The sequence below is a fragment of the Lissotriton vulgaris genome, chromosome 8 (assembly GCF_964263255.1).
Source record: "Lissotriton vulgaris chromosome 8, aLisVul1.2, whole genome shotgun sequence".
NCBI lineage: Eukaryota > Metazoa > Chordata > Amphibia > Caudata > Salamandridae > Lissotriton > Lissotriton vulgaris.
Window position 1 is genome coordinate 840,411,896 of NC_141696.1, and position 16,768 is coordinate 840,428,663.

General features: G+C 42.9%; 1 protein-coding gene across 2 annotated transcripts in view; it reads right to left on the reverse strand.

Annotated features, from left to right (window-relative positions):
• Positions 1 to 15,155, reverse strand: part of ARHGEF7 (Rho guanine nucleotide exchange factor 7) — a 1,058,374-nt gene extending 1,043,219 nt beyond the window's left edge. The window contains exon 1 of one of the 2 annotated variants that reach the window (XM_086934741.1): positions 14,722 to 15,155. In XM_086934741.1, coding sequence (XP_086790867.1) covers positions 14,722 to 14,886 — 165 coding nt within the window. In that variant the 5' untranslated portion in view covers positions 14,887 to 15,155. The remainder of the gene's footprint in view (positions 1 to 14,721) is intronic. The other variant, XM_086934740.1, reaches the window with a different exon arrangement.
• Positions 15,156 to 16,768: the final 1,613 nt, after the last annotated feature.

Sequence of the window (16,768 nt, forward strand, 5' to 3'; positions counted from 1 at the left end):
CTAACCTCTGGTGGCCGGCTGAACTCAATCCTCCCCCGGCACCTGTCCAAGCTGCCCGTAATTTGGGCTTCCAATTTGACACAGCTCTCTCCTGCAAAACTCAAATTAATAAAGTTTCGGCGTCCTGTTTCGGAAAGCTTCGAATGATCAAAAAAATCATCCATTTCCTACCACTTGACTCCCGCAGGACAGTAGTCCATGCCCTAATAACATCCCATTTGGACTACGCAAATAGTCTGTATGTTGGAGCCTCAGCGTACCTCATTAATCGTTTGCAGACAGTGCAGAACTCAGCGGCCAGGCTGATTTGAAACATTCCATACCGCCACTCTATTTCACCTTATTTGGCCAAACTGCAGTGGCTTCCAGTGAGATTCCGCATTCAGTTCAAGGCCCTGAACCTTGCCTTTAGGGCTCTCAATGGACGAGTCCCTGCTTACTTGAGGCACATACTGAAGCTCACACAAGCTACGCGGAATCTTAGATCTAATCACCTTCGCCTAATGTTTTGCCCTCGATTCCGTCTTGCACGTACGGGAGGCAGGGCATTTGCTGTGGCCACTTCCAAACTCTAGAACCTACTACCATCGGAACTTAGATTTTTGACATCAGAGCCTCTGTTTCGAAGGAAACTTAAGACCTGGCTCTTTTCTCTGATCTAGCCCTTTCTCAATCCCCCTGGTCGTCACTGAACCTTGCTGGCTGTTGTATGTCTTCAGCGCCGGGACACCCCCGTCGGGGTGAGATAGCATAAGCCACGCTAAAAGATCACTGACATCTTTTTTTAGACTGCACTGAAACACTGTGATGGGATGTAAGACAGGAAGCCGAAGAGTAGTAGATTCTTTATTAAGTCTTGGTTACAGGCTAGCATCCATGTAAAGCAGCCCCACCAGGAGCACCCTGCCTGCTGCTCAGCCCATCTTCACATGTCACATCTCTCCACACAGGCACCTAAAATTCCAATCATCTCCATCACACTGAACAGCTAGAAGCCAGGCAACATAGGAGAAACATTAATACATAGGCAGGATATAACAAATACTCCCCCTTTTAAATTGAAGCTAACATAACAATACTAAGTGGGAACAACTATACACAAACATGTACATATAAAGAAAATAGTTCAGAACGCAGGGATGAAAGGTAAAATACAACCGCTTGAGAGGGACTGAACAATCAAGAAAACAGAGAGGATGAATAAAATAGATACACAAGAAATATTTTGGGATGCAGAAACAATGTTTACAAAAATGTCACAAGAAATTAGACAGCTGACTAGGAAAAACTCAAAAGCACTGAATGAGAAACTGAATCAGAAAGACACAGAAGACATGGGTGTAAAACACCCGACCACACATCCCAGAACAGGGAAACAAATTGTAACATGTAGCAATGGGTGACACGCACCCTGAGAATTCAATGCTTAATACAAAGGGAACATTAAAAAAATGTTGACAGATGAGAACTGTACTCCATCCAGGGTTTACTCACGCAAGGAATAGAAATGTAAGCTGTAAAAATGGGACTAAAACCCAACTTGACACCCCTCATGTAAGGGTCAAAAACTTGCAGAAATGGGACTGTAAGGGTAAGGGTTTTTAATGTAATCCGTGTAAATGGGACTGACACCCATTTAGCTACCCCTCATGTAAGGGTTAGAAAATAATAGAAATGGGCGTTTAACCCATTCTGACATCCCTCATGAAAGGGTTAGTCGTGTACAGCTTAAAAATGGGACTAAACCCCATTACTGTCCCTCATGTAAGGGAGTGTAACGTGTAATGCAAATACAGGCCAATTCCACCTATATGACGATCCCGCCAGGAAAGGTGTGTAACTACAAACCTAGAGATGGGTGACCACCACCCACTAAAACATTAAGAGCACCCCCCTCATGAAAGGGTGTGTAAAGTCAAACTGAAAAATGGGTGACCACCCACTAAGACAATAGTACTCATGTAGGGTTACCTATAAGGCATAAGAAAAAGGGCAAACAATACCCATGAAACAATCCTATGTAGGATATGTGATGTGCTATGTTGCCATGTACCGCCAGAAAATATAAATTATGTAAGAGTAACAACCTCACAGGCATTATGAACATGGAGCTGTATACACGTGACAAAATCACCCAAAAATTGACAATACTGAGAATGACAAAGAATGCGCAGGATACAGAAAAAATTACAGAATATGGCAAGAAAATAAAACCAAGACCAGAACCAACGAAACACTTTGCCGGTGAGCGACCGCTGACCCGTATGATGCCTCACTAGCCCATATTTCAACCAATGTTTCTTTGTTTAAGTACTTCTCCCACATGTAAATGAGGCGAATGTTGTCTGATGGAATTTCCAGCAGAACTGTTGAATATTTGCTATATGCAGAACAGCTTGTTGATGAATTGTCATCAAACCTAGCATACAGTATTGCCAAGAATTTGTACAAAGCAAAACACTTCAGTACTAGAATGGTGATACCCAAGTCACCTGCCAGCTTGCATTGTAATTGTAAAGTACACTTCCAATTTTCTGACTATTGTAAAAAAAATATAGATAGTTCACTAGTCCCTTCGATGAAACATGTCTACCAGACACAGCTACCTTACCACCAAGAAAGTGAAGCCTTTGCCGTAGGTGCTCCGTGCCATCTGCATCTGTCACAGAGAAGCGATGCCGAACAGAACCTCCATACATCAAATCACGACAATCGCAGCTTCAATCGTATTGTAGAGACCTGCGTGCTGCCCTGGACAAAGATAGCGGCACGCAGTACAACATAATGCTGTGCGGCTCCTGGTGCGTTTGTGCACCATTGTGTTTAGCACATGTGGGTTTGTATCCCATCCTTGTCGCCAAAATTATGTTGTGATGTAAGATAGGAAGCCGAAGAGTAGTTTGTAGACTCTTTATTAAGTCTTGGTTACATGTTAGCATCCATGTAAAGTGGCCCGACCAGGAAAGACATCTTCAACTACCACACAGGCACCCAAACATTCCAATCATCTCCATCACACAAATATTCCACTCAGAACACTCACAATGGCTGTGCAGCTAGGAGCCAGGTAACATAGGAGAAACATTAACACATAAGCAGGACATAAGCCACAGCTATTTGTAACGGCCCGCATTAAGTGAGTACAGGGATAATTGGATGGAGATTAGCTAATGGAGATTAGCTATACAAACTACGAGGATGCGCATGACCTTTTTAAAGTAGAGCAGCTCCATTCCTTTGGCTTGACAAGAATATCACAGCTCAAACATGGAGTTGAGTTACCAGCTAAAGTAGCACAGTCACACTATATGGTTTCTTTCTGACATAGTTAGAGGGGGCAGTCCAGCCAAAACGTCACCACCTAAGTTGGCAAAAATAAATATCACGTTGGACTAATACCTTCATGACAATGGTGGTTGGAAATAAGATTTAAAATCAGCAAACTCGTCAGGTAACCCATGAAAACATATATGCACGGGCGTGGCACTACGCACTTTTGTGAAGGGACCGTGGGAACATGGAATAAGAGGTCACGAGGTAGTGCATCCACAGAGTGGGGAGCTACTGGCCCATGTGATGCATTGTCTAGGTGGGTCTGTACTGCACTGACCCGCTCCAGGACCACAGCACTTTATTGTGGGGTTGTGCAATTTATGAATTCTCGCTGTAAGGTACATACATTAGCTTGTTTACTTTCAGGCCTAAAAATGTCTTGCATTAACCTTGGATGCACTGAAGCAGAAACTAGTGGTGCAACCAACCTTAAGAGGGGTAGTGGACACGTTAGAGTTAATTCTCAGGGCTGGAGAGGGCGGATACCGCCAATCAGTTGGATAGAAGAGTGATAGCAGATAGCTTGGCTCTGCTCTTTTATATGGTAGAAGAACAGTTATTCCTGCAGTGCAACAGGACCCTTAATGTGGAAGGCACCAGAACTATAACAGAGATGATGAGAAGGGTAGGGGTGAGACAGGAAAACTCCTGAGGATTACCTTCAAAACTATAAGACCCACCCTGGGCTACTGAATTGTATGGAATCGTATCACCTTCTGGTAACAATACTGAGTTACGTGCACAAAGATGTGCTCAGTAGAAGAGGGAATGGTACTAGACTCTGGTGCTCCAGTAGCTTTCAGGAAAAGGGCAAACACTTTTCCGGGATGGAGCAAAAAACATAGGAACCTAACGTTGTAATTCAGAGACTAGGGACGACTATGGAAGATAGCCGCTCAAGATGACAAGTTTAGGAGGAGGCTGAGAATTAAGTACAAGGAAAAGCCTTATTAAAGTGTATCCAGGAAGGACATATAGGTGGAAAGCATGCTAAAACTACTGTGTGCCTCGAGGACATGGAGATGCGTCTTGTTTGTTGACTTTCAAGTTCCTTTACTGCTGCATGAGGTGTCTTTACATACAGTGCAGCAAAATGTGACCAAGATCCCCGCCTTGACACCTTACACGTGTCTTCATAACGAGTGTCAGCATCCATGCCCCATAATTATGTGAGCAAGGCCTTTGGAAGGCCAAAATGCCTCCCCCTCTCTTACCTCCTGTGAATACATCTGCCTCGATGTCATCAGCGAGGGCAAAGCTGTATGCTCTCTACACGTCATCTACCACCCACCTAGGGACAACCTCATCTTCACCTAAAAACTCATGGACACAATCTCAACCAATTCCGGACGGCAAAACACTCAAATTTTCCTTGGTGATTTCAATCTCCATTGGAACGATCACAATGACGCGGTGGTAAATAGTCTCAAAAATGTCCTCAACGCTCTTGACCTCACCAAAATCTGCAACAGCCCGACCCACGACAAAGGCTCTATCCTTGACCTTATCATCTCCAAAGAGGACTCTACCCAACTTGGGTCAATCCTACCCTGTGACTGGTCAGACCACCACATTATCACATTCTTCATCAATGAAAAAGTTAAATTTAACCCGGTTCAATCCACCAAATCCAAGGTCTGGAAAAGGGACCTGAAGAAACTCAACCCAAACTCTTTACCTTCCCACAGCTGCGTGGAACGGTGCATGCCTCAGACGCGTTTCGGACACGAGGCTGTGTCCTTGCTCACTTTACAAACGAGGAGGCTCAACAGTGAAATTTAAAAACACCCAATGGCGCCAAACACAGCAGTATGAGCATAGAAAGCGGACAGGAGCTTGAATGTATAAAGTAATGTCTGGCGCTGCCATCTTATAGTGTCTGCATGAAGCACTACATACTAAATACACTGCCTGCTTGTACATTGAATTTTGACATTACATGTTTCTAATAATCCCTTTCTATGTAGTTATATCGTTTGCCCTTACAATACAATTTCGATTTGTTTAAAAACCATTATTCCTTTTAGTGCATTATTTTACTTCCCTGGGTTGATCGTAAACCCCTACTCACATTCTTAAAGTGCAACATGCAGAAATTCATATATATATATACATTTTTCTATATACAATTTAATATATTATACACAAAATGGGCAAGCTCTTTGTTAACGAAAATTATGGGGTATTTAAACATATAAATCTGTACAAGCAGTGCAAAAAGTTATCAAAAATAGGCTATATCCGACATATACATTACTGCAAAATATAGTGTATAAATACACTTTCTTATCGACCTAGGGGGTTGGCATTGTAAATCTTTTGTTATATGTATCTAGACTGCCCCAAAACACATTTCAAAAACATGACGTACAAATACACTTATAAAATGATAAAATTGGAAGCAATAATGTTCGGGTATTTACAAAAACTATATATCTTCCCCTGTCCACAGCACCATGTCTGAAACTCATATTGTGTAGCTCACCGCTATGCTATTCCTTAGGTGTTACCCTATTGATCACCCTATAGTGATATAAAGTGCTGTGCAAAAGCATATATAATGTATCTATGTACATGCGAAGGGTGAATATGTACAAAAAACGAAGTACCAAAAAGAGAGGTAGGGAGAGTATCTGACACTCTTGTTCCCCGGTCAAGTATCAATCAACAAAAAAAGAGTGTCTGGGAGGGATATGAACCAAATTTGGAGCACAATAACAACCCCACTAGGGTGTATAGGAAGGCCCTCACTCACCACCTAGTGATGACATGCTTCATCATTGGGCCCCACCAAAGAGACCGAATGTCTCTTTGGTGTGCTGCAACGCCAGAACTACTGCGGAGCTGGTTGGTGAGTTTAGGGCGTGTTGGGTGGAAATGAACAAAATAGTGAGTGATGAGGGTATTTAAAATTGTCAGTAGTGTATCTGAAGTATTTTTATTAATTGATCACTAAAGACAAAGGGTATAAAATATGTGAGGATCCAGTCCACTGTTAATTGAGTGAGGGGATCCTAGAGAGTTGTCAACATGTTTCTTGCCATTGAAACGGTGTTAATTTACCTGGCAATTCTTCAGGACTGGGGTGTACTAAACCCTGGCGGTATGGGCACTCTAAGGCCCACCCTTACCTAGGGACGTGAAGTGTGAAAATTATAAAAGGTGAAAAAAGTGCAAAAAAATTAGGAATATAAAGTGATTCCTAATTACTCCTGGTTTAGGAGGCTTCTACTGACCGTTTCTGCACTTTTGAGGTGTTGGAAATAAACACCATGGGTCTCAGGAGGGGGGTGGGAGCGTATTTGGCACACCGCCCTCGACGCTCGGCACCCGTAGTGTACCTACGTCGCCCTCGAACTGATCTTCGGGGTCCGGTTCGAGGGCGACGTAGGTACACTACGGGTGCCGAGCGTCGAGGGCGGTGTGCCAAATACGCTCCCACCCCCCTCCTGAGACCCATGGTGTTTATTTCCAACACCTCAAAAGTGCAGAAACGGTCAGTAGAAGCCTCCTAAACCAGGAGTAATTAGGAATCACTTTATATTCCTAATTTTTTTGCACTTTTTTCACCTTTTATAATTTTCACACTTCACGTCCCTAGGTAAGGGTGGGCCTTAGAGTGCCCATACCGCCAGGGTTTAGTACACCCCAGTCCTGAAGAATTGCCAGGTAAATTAACACCGTTTCAATGGCAAGAAACATGTTGACAACTCTCTAGGATCCCCTCACTCAATTAACAGTGGACTGGATCCTCACATATTTTATACCCTTTGTCTTTAGTGATCAATTAATAAAAATACTTCAGATACACTACTGACAATTTTAAATACCCTCATCACTCACTATTTTGTTCATTTCCACCCAACACGCCCTAAACTCACCAATCAGCTCCGCAGTAGTTCTGGCGTTGCAGCACACCAAAGAGACATTCGGTCTCTTTGGTGGGGCCCAATGATGAAGCATGTCATCACTAGGTGGTGAGTGAGGGCCTTCCTATACACCCTAGTGGGGTTGTTATTGTGCTCCACATTTGGTTCATATCCCTCCCAGACACTCTTTTTTTGTTGATTGATATGTACAAAAAACAGCAATCAGCCGATTGCTGTTATATCTACATGCCTATATTGGTGCAGGAAGGAAGTACCACGAAAACAAAGAGCGGAAATAGAAGCATACAGGTCGCTTAATATGACTGGCAATTCCCTATTAGGACAGGGCGTTTGGAAAGTATGACTGACTATTATGTACCAAACTGTCCAATGGCGTTGAAATGGCATAATATGACATTATAGGAAATTGTAAAGGTCTTCCCCTAGATTCAAACCTGCCGGTGCTTTGCTGTTCAAATTAACTATGTATTTAGACTCAAGTTGTCTAAGATTTTTCTCCCTGATGCCTCCCTTCTTGTTGTGTGCTACAGCATCAATGACGAAATATTGCAAATGGCTTAAGTCGTTGAGCGATCTTAAAATGCCGAGCCACTGGATATGTTGGATCTGAATTTACTATTGCTCTTAAGTGTTGCAATATTCGCATATGTGCTTGTAGTTTGGTGCTGCCTACATAATGCACATTGCAGCTGTACTTCAAAACATACACAGCAAATTCTGTGCGGCAGGTGTAATGTGCTTTGAAAGTTACTGGGATGCTGGAAAAGGGAGTCAAATATGATGTGGTATTAACACCGAATTTGCACGCTCTACAAGAGCTACATTTAAAAAAGCCCTTACGTGGGGACAACCAACTACCTGTCTGTCTAGTTTCTGGACTACTGGTCACAAGTTCATTCCGCATACAGTATGCTCTTCTGAACGTGACTTTAGGGGTCTTGGGTACCAAGTCTCAAGTTTATTTATTTATGATAGCGGAACTCTGTCGAGATCCACATAGCAGTTTATCAGACAATAAGAAGAACAACTATAAATACGTAAATAAATAAAAATATCAGTACAATGTTAGAAAACATTTAAAGAAAGAAAACAATTTGAAACAAAACATTTCATTTGGGGGATTAAACATAGCTGCAATAAAATCATAAGCGGTAAAAATACCCAACTGAAAACACAAAGGTTTTAACCATTTACGCCTGTGTACCATAAGGGCTGGACAAACAAAAACAACATGGTATAAATCCTGGGAATAAAGTTTACAAAAATCACAGATATCTGTACCACCATGCCATTTAAACAATAAGCAGTTCAATGGGAGTAAATCATATCTTAACAAAAAAATAAATCGCCTAACTGCATGAGGAAGATTCCAACCTAAATATGGCTGAACTTTTTTAATTTCGCAAAAGTTACCAAAAGAGAGCATTCCTCTCTTAACTTTACGAGTCCTACTATCTTCTCTAAAACTCAACTCCCAAGATGTGGTCTTTAAGGATGACTTTAGTTGGGCAGTTGATGATGAAAAAAGACTTTGTTCATCTATCTGTAATAAAGTAATTGCCTGTCTGAAGTTCCTTACGATAGAGGAGTAGACATTATAGGAACCCAACAACTCATTTTTTATTTGAAACCTCAGAGTGCCAGGCTTTCCTTCAGCTATATTAAAAACCCAACGCACCACACTCGCCACTGCCTGAGACCGTGCACTGCGCAGACCAAATTCTTGTCTTAACAAAGACGTAGAGCTTGCAGTATTTACAGAGGCTAAATTACGAAGAATTCTTCCTTCAATAGAATCCAAGAAATTCCAGCATGCCATGTCCACTATTTCCAGTCCGTAGATTAGGGATGCGGGTATTTTTGCCCGATAAACTTCGAGCAATATGGTAAAATGCCTCCGACCTGTCGCTTTATATAAGGAGATAAGACTCTTCCCTTGAGCAAGAGCTTTCCTACTATTGTTCTCTGTATGAGTTTTTTCGGATAGATTGCTCGTGACTATCTTCCCAAGAAAGGGATAGGATTTAACTACTTCTAGTCTTTCGCCCCCAACCGACCAGTAATATTCATTGCATTTGGGTTTTCTCCTTCCACAGAAACACATTATTTTACTTTTTGAAATGTTAATTTTTAAAAAATGAGCCTCAGAGTAAGAGTTCAAAGCTTTTAAACGATGAATCAAGCCCTTTGGGGTGAGGTCCAGAATTAAAATATCATCAGCATACATTAAGCATGCAATGGGTGATCCCCCCTAATACAGGTGCAATACCATTGCTAATGGATAATATGGCTTTGGGTAGATCTACAATGTATAAGGAGAATAACAGGGGCGCCAATAGGCAGCCCTGTTTAAGCCCATTATTTGTGGGAATTATCCTGGAAAGTCCTCTCTCACCACCCATTAGAACTCTGCACCAGGTGTCTGTATGAAGTGCGATAACTAGTTTCAATAAGCTCGGGGGCATCCCTAATTTTATTAACTTACTCCAAAGCAAAACTCTATCCACCTTGTCAAAGGCCGTCTTGGGTACCACTTCCTTAAGGACTTGGTCTGTTAGGATGATAGGCCATTCTCTTTTTACGAGTTTAGTTATTTATTTGGCCTGTCTACTATAGCCAGTGATCAGTCTAATTCCTTCTGTGCTAGTTTGTCTCTCCATATTGATGGCGGAGTCCCTATTGGGGTCCAACAGGGATGGACGATCTATAGCATTAGCTTTGGCTATTGCTGAATCCAGGCGATGAGTATTATAGCCTCTTGCTATCAGCCTGTTTTTGGCCTCCTATATATATATGATAAAAGTACCCCCTGACATACATTATAAGTTATTGCAAGTCACTGAGGAGATCCATCCGCATATAGAGGAACTAGGCTTTAAAAGGTTATGGAACTCAGAAGTGACTTCCAATTCCTTACACTGTATGGCAGGGGGTACTTTATCTCATATAATACACGGTCATGCCATCATCTTTCCCATAAACCACTTAAAACCTCGGTGCATAGCTCTTTTATTTCTAAGAGACAGCATGTCCGCAAGGATGAAGAATGCAATTAGAACCTCTAGTGCAAAACTAAACAAATGAAAAAACTGTTAGATATTTGTTGAAAAAAAAATATTCTGCTCTTTCACAAAGAGCAAATCCACACAAATAGTTCCCCTGAGTGTTGAATTGGCCTGTTGGGCAGTCTGGTACTACCAGTTGATTCAGCTTGGAAGGGCCACGATTCCCGTCAGCACAGTGAACTTCCATAACAAAGTATGATTTGTGAGGCCGAAAATAAATATAATTATATTTTTGCTTTTAGCAAATATTTATTTATTGTATGGGTGATGGTCCAGCAGTTCCTCAAAAATACAGTTTTACAAAAGCCAGGAGAAACCAAAACAAGCATTTACAAAGTCAAAAGGCTTGCAACCAACACAAACCTATTGGCTTTGCCAGGGCTTGTTTCTTCTGTCGTCACATTCTGTGTTTCTGCTTTCCCATATTTGCTGGGGCCTGCCCAACATTCCTGCCTCACCCACAGTGCTGCAGACCCAGACCAGTGTGTATTCAGCTCCAGGGCGCTCATCCACAGAGTGATCTTGGAAGCAGCAAGTGAAACCAACATTGTTTTGATTGTTTCAGTGGCTCATCCCAAAAGCCAGTGCTGGGAACAGCCTTGAAACATGGTTTCCTATGGCGGTTGCAGGGATCTAAAACCTATTTTTAGCAAACTGACGGAAATGGAAACAGGAAAAAAGAGGAGGTTGAGCACAATGGCTGAAGAAAGCTAGATGTGAGGATGTGGTGAGCCTTTAGTGTACACCAGGCAGCCAGAAGGACATGAAGTTGCATCAACTGCTGGGAAGCTCAGTGAATGGGAACTCGCACATGGGCCAGGATCAACAAGCGGAAAAAGGACCTGTTTAAAAATGACACCATATATTTGCCTGCTTGAATGCTACTCATGTTAAATGCTCTCAACTAGAAACGGAATCCGCGAGCTGCTGGATACAAACACATCTGCACCAGGTACATCCTGTAGGAAGAATTTAGCTCTGTGTACGTAACCTGTCCCTCTTTGGTCAAGGGGGCTGCTCGTGTTTTCAAATACAAGTAAAAACTCTGAACTTAATGGTACAGCTTGGCTGTAACAACTTGCCACGCCGCCACAATTAATTTGTACATTTTCAAATATAAATGTAATACATTTAAGACCACTAGAACATATGGACAGTTTTTTTCCAAGGTATAAAAGATGGTGTCAAATTCATAAGATACTTTGTACCACATTATAATTCTCTCTGGTTTTGGACTGGTACTCTGACCTCCATCTGGCAGTAATCTTTCTGAGGGACTGGGAGGGTAATCTCAGAAATGAAGAGTTATCAATGGAAACGGAAATAAGGCACCAAATTCACATGATTATCCCACCATCATCCCGTGTACTTTCACCTGAACATCTGAGATATTTCCAGAAGCCAAAGGGTCTGGCTGAAACACACCACACCTGTGGAATTATCATATATCACATAATCTTGATTGGGTTAGTAGCTCATGTTACCCGGTCCCATAGGATCTCGATGGGGCTAGTGAGTATCTTTACCAGCCCCATTGGGATTCATAAGGGGCTCATAATGAGAACCCATAGCATCAATTGCAAGGCATGGGGAGTTTTTGTGTAGGTTTCGCCTGGGGGGAATACCAATACGTAGCATGTGTGTTATCCCCTCATTAAGTTTACCTCCAGAATACAAATTTTGCACCTCAGAATCGTAGATAAAGTGATAATACTGGAGTTTTTCTGTCGCCTGTGCAACAAAGCTTGGAATCGTGTATTTTTGCATCTGCAAAGCTCGCCAGGTATTATTGTCCGGCGAAATTTGGGTGGAGAAATATATCATGTGAGAGCAAAACTGCTGCACTACGTGAACTGGTAAATCAAGAGCAAAGACCATTTCCGTCCTATTTATGATTTTGTGTGGCACTCGAAATAAGGGCCTATGTAACTGTAAGGAAAAATAAGTGAAACGGGATATTGGAGCAACAATTTTCGAAGATCTGAGGCAAATGCAATTAATTTTAAAGTAAAATGTAGTCTTTTCTAATTTGCAGCCATGAATTGGAAAATGTCGATCCATTGGGATGTATTTCAGCTCTGACTGTGAGCTGAAAGATTCTCTGAAGTTTACAAAAGATAAGAACACAGGACTAGGGAAAATCCCTAACCCACTGTCATGAACGCTCTTCCTTTTCCTTCTTCTTATTTATACCTAACAAAACACGTTTGTATTTCGCAATTATGCAATGTATTTTGGCAGCCAATAAGGGTTGCATTCTCTGCAAACAACGTCGACAGAATTCAACCCTGCATTCTCCTATTTTTTTTTAAATATATATTTGTATTAGTTTCAAAACAAATAGATTCAGGCATAATCAGGATACAAAATCCAACATGTGCTCATCTGTCAACCTTGCATTCTCCTATGTGCACTCACATGCACAGTATCCCCATGTCAAGCCTGTGCATAGATATTCTACACATAAAAGTATAATCACTGCCTTACGTCTAGGGGCCTGGTTTGCTGCTAACCATAACTTCAAAGTCTAACTAGGCAACTATCACTTTCCACTGTTAGAAACCTCAAACCACTCCTTGTGTTCACTAGAGCTTCTCTGGTCAGGGCAATCGTTCTTTCGAGACTTGACTACCCAACTCCCTTTACCTTGGTTTGCTTATTTTCCTGACATCAAGCTCCAAACCCCTCACTCACCATCTGAGGACTGCACTAGCTGCCTGTAGGGGCCTGCAAAAAAATATCATCTGCCTTTGTATCACTCACAGACTCCATCCAACCAAGTCCCATTAGACATGAAGCTAATTTTGACCAAAAACATAACAGCAAAACAACTCGAATCACCTGTACTGTGCTCCGCTCCTTCGGGGCAAGCTGGAGGTATACAGGTAGCATATATATATATATATATATATATATATATATATATATATATATATATATATATATATATATATATATATTCAGAAATGCACTGAAAATAACAACGGTTATCGAGTGCAAGTACCCAACATATACAACCACCTGTACAAACTAAATGCGGTGTGGCATTTGTGTGCGTGTGCATGTTTTGCAGAGCACATCATGTCGCCTTACAACAAGTAGAATCAACATCGCAAACATGCAGTAGAAAAGTAAGCAGGTGTTATAGGCCTTGACCAAACATGCAGGCATATGTTCAACACAAAACTGTGATTTTTGTTTTTGCCTGGTGCTACTGCCCCTTTAAGAGTGACCTACAAGTCAGCCCGGGTATGAGCACGTCTGCCTGACAATGGCGCCTTTACTGGTGCTGCTGCCGTATCTGGTTTCAGTGTTCCTCTCCAAGGGTGCCACCAGAGCTCAAGGCAGGCATTTTTTTTAACCGCGTCTGCAATGGCACAGAGGGAAAAAAAGCACAGAGAATCCAGTTTAGATTATACCGAGGCTATTCCAGGATAAAAACGTCTGTGTCAAACACAGACAGCCTCCTTCTTTGATTTTAAAAGAGGCAGCTTTGCTTTGACAAGCCAATGTACCAGTGACTGCAAAAAAATGGGGCTTCTCGAGAAGTGGGTGTTTTTATGTATATGAGCGTGCAGTGGAATGGTGGCTGTAGGCGGCTGCCTACCCTCCCCCTCCACATGTGCACACGCAATCTGGCCGGCTGCTTGTTCACCCTTCCATTTCACTCAAATGGCTTTCGGTAAGGCAGGCATTTCGCCTCCGAATGCCCTGCTTCCCACACAGCGTTACATTGATTAACGTAGGGAGGGAAGAAGGCCTGTGTCAGGGAGCATTCAGTGCAACAGCGATTGCTATTCGAATGTTTAAGAGTGGGTTATTTTAGGTTTCCATGCATACTTATACGGGAGTATTTAGAGACACTGGTGAACCCTAGCGAGATCTGAGCCGCTAAAAGAAACAGACTGATTATTACCACACATATCTATCTGTCTGTCTCCTTATAGCACACATTTGACTTGGCCAGTGTTACACACACATTTGTGTGTGTATATATATATATATGTGTATATATATATATATATATATATATATATATATATATATATATATATATATATATATATTGTAATAAGAGTTTTCAAATATATATTTCTAAAAGCAAGTTTATATTCCTGAAAGACAGAACACATGCACGAACACGTATATAGAGAATGTGCACAACAGTAGTCTTGGTAATGACACATGTAGCCCCCCCCCCCTGCTGACTGGGGCGAGTGTAAGCCACAAGTGAGCCATGCAGTCCCTCGCCTCATTCAGTGAATGTGCTATTACAACGTCAACTGGTGCACGTGCATTATTTATAGTCAGAGGGAGCGTCTCAGATGGTGGGAACCCGACAGCAAAGGATTTAAACAACAATAACGCAGTTTAACGAGATAACATTTAGCTCCATGGCACATATGCACGAGGGGGAGGCGTGATCCACTTACTTTGTCTATTGAGCCGGGGAGCAGCCGGTCCAGTAGTTTGCACAGCACCACCCCATCCTTCAGGGACGACTGCAGAAACCCCTCCGGGTCCGAGATGGTCTTCTTGGGCGACTCCAACACCCCAAGTGTGATCAACCAGGTCACGGTCTGCTCCGCCGAATTCATAACGGCCCCAGGGCCCAGAGAGGGCCACGGGCCCCAGGGAGCAGGCGAGGGAAGCCCCCCCCGAGATTTACTGGAACTGAAAACGGCCCCCTTGCCCTGCAGTGTATCTCCGTCTCCTCCCCCCACCGCCACCGCCGCCACCACCTGAAGCCTTCACGCTAGCGGCTCTCCTGACAGATCCCTCCTTCCCCATGCAGAAGGCGAGGCGGCGATGATCCTCGCGTCCTGTAGGTCCAGCTCCCTCAGTCTCGCCCTCCGCCTCCTCCCCCCTCTTCTTCCTCCCCTCTCGGGTGTTTTTTTGGCTGACTGTCAAGTGCCTCTTCTCCCCCCCACCCCTCCTCCTCCTCCAGAACACACACAAACCTGCAGTACTGCTCTGCACAGCCCTCCTCTGCCGGCGCATGACATCACTGGCACTGTGAAAACACCCACTGCCACAAAGAAACCCCCGGCCTGTCATGCAGGCATTTTTTTTCTGCAGCTTCCCTTGTATTGTCAGCGCCTTCTGGCTCGCGGTGAGCTGCGAAACGCGCAGCATTTTTGCGGTGTCTTCGGTCTCGGCGGCGTTTCCCTCGGATTTAACAGAAGTCCGTGCGTATGGGCAGTGAAAACAAGGCTTTAGTTACATTCAGTTGTTGTGGGCTCGGCGATTTATATATTATTATGTCACACGGTCCGCTTTTGTTGTTGCACAGAGATCAGTAGTTTCCGCGATAATAATGACGTCATACCTGTAATTTATTTATCGTAATTAGTGACACAGTTTCTAGGATTTATGGGTTTCAAGCAAGGTGACGTCTACAAAATGTTTACACGAAATATTAAAAATACATAATGTGTATTCTGTTATTTTACGGGCATACTATTATCTATAGCGCACCGCGGATTATTTCGTATAGTTTCTGAGCGGTAATTGAATGCACGAGCCTTCCCAATATGGCTTCGAGGAATCCACCACATACTTGAATCTGCTTTGATTTGGAAAGATGAGCTCTTGGTGGTGTTTGGGCCTGTTCCTGGACTTCTCCAGCAGGGGCCTTACTTTGGAAAACACTGTAGTGGTTTCCCCTGACTTTTTGCCTTCTGACCTGTTTTTGCTGTTTTTGCTGGCCTTAGGAATCTGAACACTTTACCACTGCTAACCAGTGCTAAAGTGCACGTGCTGTTTAATTTAAACATGGTAACATTGGTTTTATCCACAACTGGCATATTTGATTCACTTTTAAGTCCCTAGTGAAGTGCACACCATGTGCCCAGGGCCTGTAAATCAAATGCCACTAGTAAGATTGCAGCACTGATTGTGCCACCCACTAAGTAGCCCTTTAAATATGTTGCAGGCATGCCACTGCAGCGAAACCTTCCTTTTTAATATTATATATAGGTCACCCCTAAGGTAGTCCCTGGACAGTCCATGGGCTGGGTGCAGTGTATTTAAAAACTAGGACATCTACTGTTAAGTTTTACGTGCCCTGGTAGGGAAATACACTTAAATTTGTTTTCACTACTGCAAGGCATATCTCTCTCGGAGGTTAACATTGGGATTCCCTTATTACATTTTAAAAGGGTAATTTCCAATTGGGAAGAGATGGAAAACCCAAATTTGGCATCTCTGGACTCTCAATTTAAAAACACAACCGATGATGAAGTTGTCTTTTAAATGGCAGCTCCGAAAATTGCACTTTTAGAAAATTAAAGCTCACACAGAGTATAGGGTAGCAAGGTGTTCAGGAACGAAAAAGCTGTGGCACGTGGGGGCCGCCACAGGTGTTTGGACCAGAACCCTCACTCATCCGAGGGTGAGATGTTTCATCATTGGGTTCCTCCACACACTGGGAACGGAAGGTACCCAATGTGGAATACAACTTCCCCGCAGGAAAGGAGC